The following is a 14,926-nucleotide window of genomic DNA, read 5'->3' as shown; positions in this document are numbered from 1 at the left end:
GGTTCTCGAGGTTGAGGACCATTAGATGTCACAAGTGGTTCTGGGATGGCATTTGGGAGCTAAGAAGATATAATTCCACAGTGACTTGACTGTGTATCACAGTTATCTTCTGGGTCCGTGAATAGTAACCTCTGGGCTTGGGTAAGGGCAGGAAATTGAAAAATAGATTTTGAAGCTGGGAGTGGAGACCATATTTATAATCCCAACACTCAAGAGGATGAGGGAAGGCTAGCCTGGACTACATAGTAGGATCTTGTCTCAAAAAAAAAAAAAAAAAAAAAAAAAAAAAAGAGCAAAAACACAGCTGCTGAAACCTCCAATTCTATTGCACCTGGGGTTGATTTTTTTTCCCCAACTTAGAACCAAACTTGATAAGGGGCCCCAGCTCCCAGCCCAGACTGGGACGGATTCTCTTCCAGATCTTTATTTGGATGATAATTTTCTCAAAGTCCCTCTATGATTGTCTCACATCCCACTCTACCGAGTCCCTTCCATAGAGTCAATGCCCCACTCCCTCCCAACACAGACAATGGGCAAGACAGGGTCTCACTCAGCAAGTCTCCCGAGAGGTTGACAGGCAAGATGACACACAGGGACAAGAAGCTGATCACCACCAGCAGGAAGATGATGTGCCTCTGGAAGGACAGGTAGTGGATGGCGTCCTCCCCACACCACTCCAGAATCTGGTCATCGCTGGCCAAGACATACACGTGAAGACATTCTTAACAGGGAGCGGCAGGAGGCCAGGCCTGCAAGGCCCGAGCGAAGTTTTCATCCAACCCTTACGACTGTTGTAGGAGACAGTGTTTTTAGCTCACATCCTTTCCTTTGATGTGTGGGTACAAATGCACAGAAAAACCGTAGAGCTTTAAAGGCCACACAACTTGCAAAGCTACTGGCATGAGTTCTGGGGCCACCTCCAGTCCCAACACCAGGCTCTCAGCAGAGGGCTTGCCATCCTCCGTGTTCTGCTGCGAAGAACACCTGTGTGCCCATTATATAACGGATGAGGCATGTGGTACACCTTCCCCACAGTCCCTACTTGCTTCCACAGCAAGATGGCTCTGAAAGTCATTCCGGGAACACAGTGCGGCTTACTTGGGCCCTCCTTCTCACCCTCTCTCCCATCCCCCCACCCCAGGAAGGGCTGGGAGAATAAGGGGAGCCATGTTTTGAACATACTATGTCATTCCATCCAAGTATATCACTCCTTCCCTCTGTCCCTGCCATGGCCCCAGAGATGGGGAAATTACCTGATCTGCCTTCCTACCCACTGAAACTCCTGGGTCAGTTGGAAAATCCCAGCCGGGGATTTTCTTGCCATAAAGGGAGGAGGGCCAGGTGTTCCACCTGTTCTTTCCTGAATATTCTACACACAGCAGAGACCAAGAAAGCCCTGTGTGGTAAACCCAGAGAAGCAAGTCTGGAAGCCTGAAGAAGCTTACACAACGCTGCGTGGGCCCTGCATCCCAGCACCTTGTGCTGACCGGGCTCAGAGGAACTAACCGCCCATTTCCCACCTCATCCGCCCAGCAGAGCTCAAGGACGCAATGAACAAAAAGCGCACCCACTCCCAAGGGTGTTCAGGGGCGAGTGGTCTCAGGCTCGCTCAGTGTTCCACTCCAGGGTGAGCTCTTCAATTAACACCTTTGCACTTCTAAGCAAGCCACCCACACACCCACTTGGTTCCTCTTGCTTCAACAAGTTCTCTGGTTTCTCCCAATAACTCTGCCTCCTGCCCACAACCTCAGCTACATCTCCCACAGAACTCCAACTCAACAGGTGGGAAAACTGAGGCAACTAACATGTTTCATTCTATGATATCTTTTTTTTTGAGACAGGGTTTCTGTGTAACAGCACTGGCTGTCCTGGAACTACTTCTTGTAGACCAGGCTGGTCTCCCGAGTGCTGGAATTAAAGGCATACACCACCATTGCCCGGCCCATTATCCTTTTCTTTTATAATATTATGCAAGTTAACTAAAATTTTGTTTTGGTTTACTTTAGGAAGAAATTATTCTACTTAATATTTAACAGTGACTGGATCGGGAAAAGAACTCTACTAGACAGGCTTATATGTGTTGGAGTGAGTTAATGGGGAAATAAATATATTTGCTAAAGGCTAGGGATCTAACTCAGACGTAGAGCACTTGCCTACTATGCATGAAGCTCTGGGTTCAATCCGTATCCATATAGCCACCTCATTTAGTTCAAAATTCTGTCTCTCTCTCTCTCCTTCCAAAACATGGGAATTAAGGAGAGAAATCTAAGAAATACTTGGTGATAAAGGCCTGGTTGGTCACTTTTCCTGTGCTGGAAGGAGCCAGCTATCAGCACTGCAGGAGTCTTGGCTCTGCCACTTGTTGCTGTCCACTCCAAAGTCTACATAGGCATCCCTGTTAGACACGTCATTATGTGTCACACTACAAATAAGACAGTGCTGGCAGCTGAGCAACCATGACTGCAGCTGCAGGTCCTCCTTTCTGATAAGTGGAAATACGGAAGAAAAGGCCACCTTAGAACTGATGAAAGATGATAAAAATCCACAGAGGAGGCCAATTCCCGTGAACTAATATGTGAGAGACCCTGTTGTAAATGGTGGAGTTTGATGGGAGTTGCACCCAAGGTCAGGTGGTGAAGCCTGTGTGAGGGTACCATATTCCCTGGAACTGGAGTCACAGACAGTTGGGAGCTGCCATGTGGATGCTGGGAATTGAACCCAGGTCCTCTGGAAGAGCAGCCAGTGATCTTAACCCCTGAGCCATCTCTCCAACATGAAATATTTTTTAAATAAAGTTTGTTTCAAGAACCTTTGAAATTCATCTGCAATGTGGGGATCCCTGACTACCAGTAGGGCTATGTGCCTGGAAGACCTCCTTCTCCCCTGTATCCTGACTACAGGGGCTTCCCAGCCACTTCTGTTCTAGCCCCTATACCCTGTTGGGGTCCTGAGCTGGAAAAGTATGGAAGACACCATCACAGGATCAAACATCTCAGCTACATCCTCCTGAATGATCAAACACCCACACACAGTCACGTGCCCCAGCAGACACCCCACCCCCGTCTTACTCACTGCAGGCGGAAGATGGCAGTCAGCCAAGGGCAGCATCCCTAGAGACGGAGAACAGGCATTAGCATCCAACACCTATGTCTTTGGGAAGCAGATACGATCACATCTTTGAGATTAAATAACCATCCCACATCTTGCTGGGTAAAACAGGGTTTTCTTTTACACATTTGATCAGTTACTCCCTCGGGCTCTCATCCTTTGCAAGTCACAACCCCATGGGGAGGGTGGAACTTAAAAAAAAAAAGACACAACCTTGCTAAAAACCTAATAAGTTTTGTCAAAATCAGTGGTCAAATCACTATATAAGCTCCAGGGTCAGATCACAAAACTTCAATCAAGAGCTGGGAAAAGTAATGTGAACTCCTGTAAAATTATTTCCAAGTGGCAAAAAGAGTGGGGGAAAAAAACAGGAACAAGTCTAGAGAATTGGAAAGTACCCCAGAGCAGGCCCTGGAGAGGGAAAGAAGTGTGTGTAGGTTCTGTGATCTCTCGTGTCCTACTACTCATAGCTAGGTGGCTGCCTGCTGGGAAGGGCAAATATCTGCTCATTCAACAATGACTAAGTACTTCCCAGATACCTAGTGCTGGGGGACAAGGCTGTATGAGGCAGGGTTCCTGCCCACATTGGCTCAGCATCTAGCAGCTGAGTCAATAATTAACTCTTACACAGAACCGTAAGTGTGAGAGAGGAGCAACTCATGGGTCAAGTTGCTGGCAAAGCCCTGGGGATCCACAGCCCTTTCTGCCTGCAGTGAATGGAGCCTTGCGGTGAGGGATCACTTAAACACTGGCTCCTTCCAGCTTCTTCCGAGTCCCCGTGCTTCTGTGCAGACGGAGGGCAGCTCCCTCCAGTGTGGACCATGCCCATAGACCACAGTGCTGCTGTCAGTCACTGAGCCAGAACCACTGTCCAGTCCTCCATCAATCATTACCGCCAGGCTACATGTACCCTCTGCCCTTCGGGCCACAGAAACAACCATCCCTTGGATACCAACCAGTTCATTTTCAAAGTCTTCTTGCCCTGAGGAAGAAGATGACAGTCTCTGGAATCTGGCCTCACTGGAGACACAAAAGGGGAAAAAAAGATAAATAATTCTAAAATTCAAAAAGGTTGAATATACATGTCCAGTATCTTGCTTTCTAACCTTAGAGTTCAGGATCAAGGCCATTGACTCTCAATAGTTGCAACAAATATAAACTGCTCAAAAATAAAACAAAACAAAACAAAGATAGAGGCAATGCCCACAAACCCAAATGACATAAAACTGTGTTTTATAGGCTGAACAGCACAGGGCCAGGTGGCATCAAGAAACCATACCTGTGTGTACACCCTCCAACCTCAGCACTGAACTGGTCACACCTAAAGGAACTTCAGAATGTTGCCTGTTTACAGTGCCTTTCCTAAGACATCCAAATCAATTTAGAATGCTGCATTTTATCCTACCAAAGTGACTGGAATGACAGGCAATTAATAGAGGCTTCGTTTCAGAGAAAAGAGCCTGAGAAAGAGTGGTCACAGGAACAGAAGGTAGCAGGGGAATAAATGGCCCCTCTTCCTGCCCAGGAAGTAAGCTAAGGAAAAGTAAGAATACTTGTGAGGCCTCATCGTTGGGATGGATCCACTTCAAAACACACACACAGGACTGGAGAGTTAAGAACGCTGATCGCTCTTCCACAGGACCTGGATTCAATTCCCAGCACCCACATGGTGGTTCACAAACATCTGTAACTCCAGTCCCAGAGGACCCAACACCCTCTCATGACACCCCTTTCTGTCCTCTGTGGGCACCAAGCACACATGTGATACACAGACATGTATGCATGCAAAACACCCATACACATAAGATAAAACTGTAAAAATTATAAAAAAAAAATACACATGTACCCACCTACACACAGTATTTTATCTAATCCAAGACACCAGCAGTGGTTAGGTGCATAGTTTTCTTAATGAACCATTAAGAAAGAAACAATGGTGCCAATTAAGCTATAACCGATAATCTCATGTTGGGCATGGTGGTGCACACCTGTAATTATCCCAGTACTCACTTGAAGGCCGAGACAGGAAGACCCCAAGTTCAAAGAAGGCCAACCTGTTAGACCAGGGCATAGGATACATTTTTCTCAACAACGACAAAAAAAGAGGCGTCCCAATTCTACCATTAAAGGTGCAAAATGCTCAAGTGTGCATCTCAGAGTAGATGAACTGGCATGTTAAATATGGTAGCATATGTGTGTGTGTGTGTCTGTGTGTGTGTGTGTGTCTGTGTCTTTGTGCATGTGCGTGCGTGCTAAGGTAAAGATATACATGCATGCACATGTGGTGATTGGGGGCCAACATTTGGCATCTCCCTCAGCCTCTCTTCATCTTATGTTTTGAGAGAGTCTCTCATTGAGCCTGGAGCTCAGCGCTTTGGCCAAGGCATATGATATATTATATTAGTAAAGTGCCTTATGTCCTGTTTGAGCTTACTGAGGAGCTGGCTCCAGAAGTGGGGTTGCTTACCCCACCTCTTGCGGTATTTCAAATTTGTCTCAAAGTGTCCTCTGAGACCCCTTGTCCGAGAATGAGATGCCCTCCCCAGTTCAGTGACATGGAGGGAAGAGAAGAGCAAAATAGCCTTGTCTGGAAAGACATGTCCTCAAGAGTCAGAAAGTAAACCATTCCCACAGAAGATAGCTCCCATGGCCTCTCCTGTGTCCTGAGGTGGGATCTTCATGCTCAGGCCCAAGCTGAGTGGAACAGTTGAAGGGATCTTTTGGAGGGAAAGGAAGCCTCTCTCTAAATGCGCCATCCTTCATCACCCCACCACTGTAACGTTTCAGAAGCTGAAGCAATGGCCATGGGCCACCGGGATAGACACAAAAGTGGGGACCACCGGGATAGACACAAAAGTGGGGGCCACCAGGATAGACACGAAAGTGGGGCTGTCTCCCATTCTCTTCTTGCTGCCTCAGCTGACACTCCTTCCAGAGGTTCAAGCAACCAGACCAAACAGGAAAATCCAGTTCTAGGATTCATCTTCACCTTTAGTAAAACGCACAGAGCTGTCCCCACCCAAAGAAGAACTGGGAAGGCCTGAGGTCTGGCCAGAGAGCATGTGTTTGGTTAACAGGCTTGTCCAACTTGAGCCCTGACCAGAAGGAAGGTGGGTCGCTTCCCCACATCTGCCTTCCTTCTTGATCACTAAGCCAGCCCCAGAACAAGGTGATTAACTTCAGACGTGACGTTCTCAGAGAGCTGCGGCCAAGGTGAGGAAGGAAATGTTATCCACCTTCCCTGGTGACAAAAGTCCTAAAAGTAAGGATGATCCTCCACAGCCCGAAACCAGAGCCCGGGGAGAGCGAGGATCTCCAACATTAGTTTCCCTGAGCACACTCTAAGAAGGGAGGCCTCAAAGGGGTTTTTGGTGACCAGCAGAAAGGAAGCTAGAGCTTCTGACTCCAGCCCATCCCAGAAACACACATACATCAACATACACACATACATACATGAATACACATATACATGTACACACATGTAAGCAAACATGCACTTACATACACACATATATGCACGAGGCACACATATTCATACATAACACTCACACTCAGGGGTGCATAGACGTGCTCACATTCTCAGTGAAATGTTTTGTTTTGCTTACCTGCCTGCTTCTGATACCAGAGCTATGCGGCCATAATCCCAGAATCTTCTCCTTATGAAGGAAAACACCAGGACTAAAAACTAAAAGAGGGGAAAAAACACCAAGTTAAAGAACACTGGCCGGGCTCCGGGGACAGCCAGACTCAGCGGGCTAGAAAACGTATCTGGCCCAGAAATAACCCACAGCTTAGCAGCCTGACACCTCCCTCCACTCACTGACAACCTCCATCACCTGTGCCAAGTCACCAAGGTTGTCACACTGCCACAGGCTTGAGTGACATCTTCCTACTCAAGTACATCAGCCGCAGCCAATCCCAATCAGAAGATGAAGTCTGACCTCACCTGATTGAAAAATCCGCTCTCCCCTTTACTTCACCCAAACTGTGTTCTTAGAGACAAGCCCTCACTAGATTGCCCAGGCTTGCCTCTAACCCCTAGGTTCAAGTGATCCCCCAGCCTCAGCCAGTAGTATCTGGGACTAAGGGGATGCATCTGGCTTGATTTTTCTTAATTATATTTTATTTTATTTTAAGTCAGATTCTTTGCATTTGTTTCTTCTAAAGGCAAGTTTGCAGACACACAGCAAGAGCACCCCGTGAGCCCTGTCACGCCCTGGCACTCTAGGCTGGCCCAACCCCAGAGAGCTGGGAGAGATGAACAGGCCTGTGTGGCACCAGCAGCCCCATGAGGAAGTGAGGCCCCTCTCTCCTATTCGCTCTAGATGTCTGAGATGCCTGGCTCCCCAGGCCCTTTACTTCCACCTTGGACAGCTCTCCCCCAACTACACAGGCGTCTTTGAGATTCAGAGATGGAGAAAAGAAGCATCCTAAATAGCACAGGCTTGCCTGCTCTGGTCAAAAGCTGGATTTATTTATGTATGTGTTTATTTAGTGCTGGGACGGAACCTGGCGCCTTAGACGTTCCAGGTCATTACTAGGTCATACTAGGTTATTGAGAGAGGCCCTGCCTAGAAACTAGGGTTTTAAAGGTCAATGTTGTTCCCTTAAGGGAAATCCATAAGCCCTGAGTTTCTGTGAGATTTTCTTAAGGTAAGTCCAGAGCGGATGACGTATTTTCAAAGACAGATGAGTCACCTGTAGGACAAACACAAGCCCCTCAGCATGTGCTCACCCTCTCTCTGACATTGTTCCCTTGCCTCTGCGCACGCAGCGTGGACATCTTCCCGCACCTAGGTCTTCTAGGACCCTCTGGCTTGCATATGGCCCCTGCTTGACCCCATAAATTCCTGCAATAAAAATCTGCACTCCTAGACAGGCAGTGGTGACACATGCCTTTAATCCCAGACAGAGACAGGTGGATCTCTGCATTTGAAGCCAGTCTGGTCTACAAAGTGAGTTCCAGGACAGCCAGGGCTACACAGAGAAACCCTGTCTTGAGAAAAAAAATTCATTGTGGGGCTGGAGAGATGGCTCAGAGGTTAAGAGCACTGACTACCCTTCCGAAGGTTCTGAGTTCAATTCCCAGCAACCACATGGTGGCTTACAACCATCTGTAATGAGATCTGGTACTCTCTTCTGGCCTGCAGGCATACATGGGGCTGAACACTGTGTACATAATAAATAAATCTTTAAAAAAAATTCATTGGCCGGGCGATGGTGGCGCACGCCTTTAATTCCAGCACTCGGGAGGCAGAGGCAGGCGGATCTCTGGGAGTTCGAGACCAGCCTGGTCTACAGAGCTAGTTCCAGGACAGGCTCCAAAGCCACAGAGAAACCCTGTCTCGAAAAACCAAAAAAAAAAAAAAAAAATTCATTGTGAGCCGGGCGGTGGTGGCGCACGCCTTTAATCCCAGCACTTGGGAGGCAGAGGCAGGCGGATCTCTGTGAGTTCGAGACCAGCCTGGTCTACAAGAGCTAGTTCCAGGACAGGCTCCAAAAAACCACAGAGAAACCCTGTCTCGAAAAAGCAAAAAAAAAAAAAAAAAAAAAAAAAAAAAATTCATTGTGGTTGTTATAAACCTGTCATCCCACCTATTTGAGTAGCTAAGGCAGGAGGATTGCTTGAGGCCAGGAGTTCAGAGATCAGCTTCAGCAACATAGTGAGACCTTGTCCCTTATGAAAAAGAAAATCACCCCTACCAGCACAGTCTACATGAAAGTGACTTTCTTCCTAAGCAGCTATCCAGCCCACCTGGGCTCTCCACAGCGCTCTTCAGGCCTTCACCTTCGCCTAGTTCTCTCCATCCTGAGGGCATTGACCCCACCCCCTTTCAGTATACTGCCTCACCTTGCCTGCTCTACCCTCTGGCCAAGTCCCACAGCATGGAGAACTGTTTTTCTCCTGCCAATAGGATGGCGCTGAGGACGTTCAATGATAGTAGAGATTCCCTTTTTGGCGAAAGCCAAGGTGAGAACAAGCAGTTTCCTGTATCAGACCTGACGAGCAACAATGTAGCGAATTTTAAGGGCAACAATGTAGACCTCGGCTCTACAAACCTTCTGCAGGTCAAGTGTAGGGTCAGGAGACTTGGGTGTGAGACCCTCTGCCCCTGCTGGGCAGGGACTGGAGTCCTCTGACTGCCTCCCCTCCTTTCCTAGCTTTCCTACTCAGCTTAGCCACCAGTCCTGGGTAGACCTAAGATATGAACTCCACCCTCCCATCTATCCCATTCTCTACTCCTAGATGCAAGAGTCAAGGAAGGCACGGCTCTGGGGAGTCTTAATGAAAAAAAAAAAACAGTGCATGTTAATCCCAATAAATCTAAACTAACTGGGCTGGGATGTGGCTTAGTAGGAAAGTACCTGCAAGGTATGCACACGCCCTGGGTTCCACCCCTAACACACACACACACACACACACACACACCTCCACCACTGTTGAGCCATTGCAAAGATAATAACGCCTGTTTGAATTGAAGGAATCTTTGCAAACATAAAGTCGACATTAAAGAAAGGGACACGGACCCCCTAAGGTCAGCTCTGGCAATCTATTTCTGGCCCTCAACAGCCCTCACATCTCTCATGCCACCCACGCTGAGGGCCAGTAAGACAAGACAGGCCTGGCAAGTGGTTCTGCAATCGGGATCATGATCACACTGCCACACGAGGCCCACGTCCTCTGAGGAAGGAATCATTACAGTGGTTCCAAACCTCGGGGTCTATCTATCTACCACATGCCCGGTGTCACAGAGCACGCATGGGTGTGTGGATCTACCTCACGTGCGGTTCCTAGACGGTCCTAGAGAGTAAGAGGTTAAACTGAGAGAGAACCTTACCAGAAAGCAGATGACATCTATGAGCAGGACAGTGGGGATGCCTCCGAAGGTGACCCCCTGAAGCACAGTGCTGTTTTTGGCTGAGCTGTAGCAGTAGGAGTCACTGGGATGGTACCCAAGGTCCAGGCGCTCACTGATGGACACCTCCTTAGATGGCCAGGGATCCAGGAATGGGGAGCTGGTCATCCTGCCTTCTCTCCCTAGGGAACAAAAAGTATAATATCAGGGTGGGAACTTTCCGTTTCCCCAGCCAGGGCTGCCACAGCCAAAGGTAAGTGTATGTCGTCGGCCCTCCTCCCTCCGCCATGCAGGCGGAGCACCCGAGACCCTCAGCACAGGGTCCGGAAAGCCGAGCACCGTATCTCTGTGCCTGGAAGAGTTCACAGAGACTGGGAATGGCCCAGATGGTCAGACTACATGACCCACCTGGGTACACAATGAACAGATGCCCTGAGAAGGGGTAAATGAGGTAAAGGGATGGGGTGGTCAGAGGTAGCCACTGCTGTGGCTGAGGAGGTGCTGAAGTTCCTCTAACCTCAAGTGCTTCTGGGAAAATAACTCCTTCAAGAGTCCTCAGGGCATCCAGAAACAGGCAGGAGAAGGAGAGAGGGCCACAAAGGCTGGAAAGAGGAAACCTCAGACACCAGTAGGTAGGAACGGGAACAGCCAAGAACACTGCTGGTCCTTCTGAGCCAAGGACAAAAGCCCTCTCCAACTATCTATCGTCAGAATGTCAGAGCTGGGATCTCCAAGACTGCTTGTACTTGGAACCCAAGTTTTGAAACGTAATGACTACTTGTCCCCCAAACCAGGAAGCTGGGTGCAGCAGGATTGAGCCTCAAAACCTGACTCTTCACCCAGTGGTAGTGGTGCATGCCTTTAATCCCAGCACTCGGGAGGCAGAGGCAGGCGGATCTCTGTGAGTTTGAGGCCAGCCTGGTCTACAGAGCAAGTGCCAGGACAGGCTCCAAAGCTACACAGAGAAACCCTGTCTCGAAAAACAAAAAACAAAACAACAACGAAAAAACAGAAAACCTGACTCTTCACTCTTCACATGGTGCTGCCCCAAGAGAGGCAAAAGTGGGAGGCACAGCCAGAGAGGACAGGCCTAGGCCCTCTCCTGGGCGAGGCTCAGAGCAAAGCAGGCCCCTAAGCTCCGCCCTCTTCCATCCACACCTCCCCTCCTCTAACAGAAGGCTCAGTGTTTCTAGCAAACACAGCTGCAGGCTATGGCACCCCTGGAACTCCTAGCAAATCTAATGGAACTCTCTAGAGTCTGTCCCCTGGCACTGGAGACTGGGGACTTTGGTGCCCACGTTCTGGTCTACTCTACACATAATTTATGAGTGGAGAGTCCTAAGAAAACACCTTTCTCCTTAGGTGCCCGCCTCCCCAAATCTGCTGAAGTTACAGTCCCTAGAGGACTTCCTCAAAGTCCACTTCTTCTACCTGCTACAGAGACCAAACCCAAGTATTAGGGACAAAAAACAGGGTGGGGGTGTGGGGAACTGAAGCAGATGTCTGAACTACCTAAAGTACTAGTAAAGTATCCGTGGGGGGGGGGGACCCCCAATTCTGACTCCTGACACTGCTGCGCCAGGGAGTACACACACACAAAACTCTCTTTCTCACACACACACATACACACACACACACACACACACACTCGCAATGTGCCTGACAGGAAGTGAGAGGAGGATGGAAGGGAGACAGGCCTAAGAATGGATCACTTTTTTTTTTTTTTTGAGACAGGGTTTCTCTGTGGTTTTGGAGCCTGTCCTGGAACTAGCTCTTATAGACCAGGCTGGTCTCGAACTCACAGAGATCCGCCTGCCTCTGCCTCCCGAGTGCTGGGATTAAAGGCGTGCGCCACCACCGCTTGGCTAGAATGAATCACTTTTGCGTCCTATAAGGAACTTGCAGTGGCTGGAGAAAGAAGTTATGTATGGTGCTATAGCCCTTGGTTAGTGACTGTGAACAGTCATGAATGTCACCTCCACCTTGAAGCTGCTTTGTCTCATTTAAACCTCACCCAGGAAGTAAGGAATGGTCTCAGAAGGCCTGCAACCCCAGCACTCAAGGAGGAAATAGGAGGATCGGGATTTTAAGACCAGCCTTGGCTACAACAGAAAGCTGAACCCAACAGACTTGGCTCTAGGCTCAATGCTGACACCTCCTGAGGCTTCCGGTGCCCCTAGCACTAATAGAAATCTCCACATAAGGCTGTTTCAATGAAGAAAAAAGCGACCAGGACATCAGTACTTCGAAACATCCCTGTCTGGTGATGCAAGGCCTTCCATTCATCACACTTACCAGACACTGTAGAGAGGAAGGACTGTGGAGAGAAGTCCTCAGTTGGACCAGCCCCCCACAGTTCCTCATTTCCTGCTAGGCTGTCCACTTTGACCTGCCCCTGCAACACCAACCCTCACAAACTGTCCTATAGCAACACAGATGCCCCCAGTGTCACGTAAGTCACGAGGGTCGCCCTCCTCCAGTTTGGGAATCACAACAGCAGTCTATGGCACCCTGCTCCTACTCTCTGACCTGCCTGGATGTCTCTCATCCCACAGGCCCATTTCCTGGCTTTGCTCAGTGGGTCTCCTCCTACCTGGCTCTTCACCTAAACTCCCAGATCTCCACCAGCTACCGGTGCTCCTCTGTGTGTGCCGTTCCTCTCTCTTCACACAGCCCCGCCAGCTTCCTGCTTCTTGTCCCGTGGATCAAGGCCCTGCTAAAATCAGGAGAGTTTCTCTCCCACAGAAGCACAGTGGCTGTGGGCTAGAGGTGGCATTCACCCCAAGCCAAAACCTCATACAGACCCAGAGGGCTTCTGCAGCACCCCAAGGTTACCTGAGGCTAGAACTGGGGAAAGGGAACCGGCCACAAAGCAAACAAGGAGGGTTTGGAGAGAGAAAGGAAAAAACATCCTCATAAACCCTCACAAAGGGACATTGTCCCAGGGAAGGGAGGTGCTGAGGTGGAGCTGGGGTGGGAGGAGTGGCTCTCCAAAATCACTGTTTCAGGGGCTTGGAGAAACAGAGGCCTTGACCCCAGAAAGGTTCCTCTGGCTCCCCTTCCCCAACAGCCCAGTCACACTCCTAAGTCATTTTTCTCTTGCCAAGCACATTTCCCAGGACAATTTACAAAGTTTGGTAAAAACTAAGGGAGGCGGGTGTGGTGGTATGCCCATTTAATCCCAGAGTTCAGGAGGCAGAAGCAGGTGGTACTCTGAGAGCTCGAGGCCATCGAAAGAGCCAGGCAGTAAGACTCTGACTTAAGGAAAGTCAGACTGGAAAATCAGACAAAAGGAAAGCCCTGAGAGCTCAGCCAGCAGGGAGGGTGGCCTGGGCAAGAGGTCAGATCCACCTCCTCAGGCAGACACCAAGCGCAGCCACCAGGCACCGTACTCCAGTGTCCCCCAAGGGCTAGAATCGGGGAAATCAAACGCAGCAGAAAAAACATGGAAGACTTGGGAAATGAAAAGAGGAGGAACCTTTAAGACCCACAGTCTCAGACCCTCTGCTCTTCCAGCCAGGGGCAACTTGTTCCCACCCACCATCTGCATGAAAAGTCAGAGGCTGTCACAGGAACATTCCCTAGGCTCTCAATGAGCCAGCCCTTTCTCGCCTTCTGAAAGGAACGTGCTCTGAGGGGGTAGGGGGGGAGCGCACCCATCGAGGGGCAGCCAGACTAAGCTCAGAAGGTTCTCAGGGTGAGGAAAAAGCCAAATTAGCCCCAAGGGCTAGGAATACGCGGCTCAGAGCAAAGCATGCTCTGAATGTGCGGCAGACCTGTGCTCCAAAGACATCGCTAAGAGAGAGGGGCAGGGGGCGGTCTTGAAACAAAAAAAGCAATTAGTCACTGTGGCCTCAGTAGCCTTGCCTAGGTGCACGCCCTTAGCAATAGTCAGCATCCCACATTCAATGAGTATACTCATACACCAGTGCTCAGTATTCCACCATCTCATTTCCACCCAAAAAAAAAAAAAAAAAAGCCTCAACAGGGCTGGCCCTGCGAACCAACTAGAGCTTCAGGACAGAAAATGTGTTCCCTTTTGCAAAAGTCCCTACAACTGTTGGTCCCTGCCTGGGATAAAACTCCACCCTACCCGAGGTCTCAAGTAGCCAGGCTGATCAGTCCCAGGATAAGTTGTCGGATGTGGTTTCTTTACCGTCGCAGCCCCCGCCCCCACTCGCGCCTCCCCCCCCCCCCCCCCCGGTCTTCCCCAAGTCCCCAGGTTTCCTCCACCCGATGCTACCAGGGCAGGTGTGGTCACCAGGATGATACAAAGCCCGCTTTAGCCGGGTCTAGCCTTGTAAGGAATTAGAGAGAGTTCTGAGGCTGCCCGCCAAGTTAGACGGGGAGATCGGACCCCGCAAACAAGCTCCGAAGCCCGCGGAGGAACAGGGAGGGAAGTCAGCCACGCAGTCAAGGGCTGTCAGGAAGTCCCAGCGGCGCGAGGTTTGATTGGCACTCTCTAGCCACCTACCCGGCTACTGCCACCCCGACAGCTACCAGGGCAGGCGACCCGAGGCGTACTGCCCCGTGTGGACCTCCGCCGGCACATCCTGGGAGCGGCGGGGCGCGACTTCCCCCCTGCTCGGCTCCCCTTCCCACTTTACCTGCAGTGGCGGTGGCGCGCGGAGGGGGGTAGGAGTGGTCTGGCCGCACCTGGAGGGGCGGGGCAGCGTCCCCACCACTTAAAAGTTGCAAAGTGAAACTCCGGCGCCTCTTGCACATGCGCAGAACTGCGTCCACGCCTTCCTTAATTTGGACTGTTCGCCAGCGCCGGCGCCAGCTGGAGCGCGAAGACTGTGCGCCGGGCAGTGAGCCTGTATGTGGTTCTCTAACCCTGGTCCACGCGTGGCCGTCCTTACCGAGGTCTACGGTCGGGATCAGACCATCTAAAGCGCACAAGGCCGGGAGAGGAGTCGCGGGGCTGTCTTTCCTTTGTGCCCCAGCACATCCCCATTGAG

At 50.2% G+C, this 14,926-nt stretch overlaps 1 protein-coding gene across 2 annotated transcripts in view; it reads right to left on the bottom strand.

Moving 5' to 3' along the window:
* Tmem63a (transmembrane protein 63A) overlaps window positions 1-14,670 on the bottom strand; it is a 36,866-nt gene extending 22,196 nt beyond the window's left edge. The window contains exons 1-6 of one of the 2 annotated variants that reach the window (XM_057770776.1): window positions 14,573-14,670; window positions 9,948-10,147; window positions 6,714-6,793; window positions 4,065-4,128; window positions 3,073-3,110; window positions 551-693 (exon numbers count right to left, since the gene is read on the bottom strand). In XM_057770776.1, coding sequence (XP_057626759.1) covers window positions 551-693; window positions 3,073-3,110; window positions 4,065-4,128; window positions 6,714-6,793; window positions 9,948-10,133 — 511 coding nt within the window. In that variant the 5' untranslated portion in view covers window positions 10,134-10,147; window positions 14,573-14,670. Of the gene's footprint in view, window positions 1-550; window positions 694-3,072; window positions 3,111-4,064; window positions 4,129-6,713; window positions 6,794-9,947; window positions 10,148-12,558; window positions 12,757-14,572 lie in introns of those variants that run through there. The other variant, XM_057770777.1, reaches the window with a different exon arrangement.
* Window positions 14,671-14,926: the final 256 nt, after the last annotated feature.

The sequence above is a fragment of the Chionomys nivalis genome, chromosome 5, assembly GCF_950005125.1.
Source record: "Chionomys nivalis chromosome 5, mChiNiv1.1, whole genome shotgun sequence".
Lineage (NCBI taxonomy): Eukaryota > Metazoa > Chordata > Mammalia > Rodentia > Cricetidae > Chionomys > Chionomys nivalis.
The sequence above is the reverse complement of the archived record's forward strand: the minus strand, read 5'-3'. Positions and strand labels throughout refer to the sequence as shown.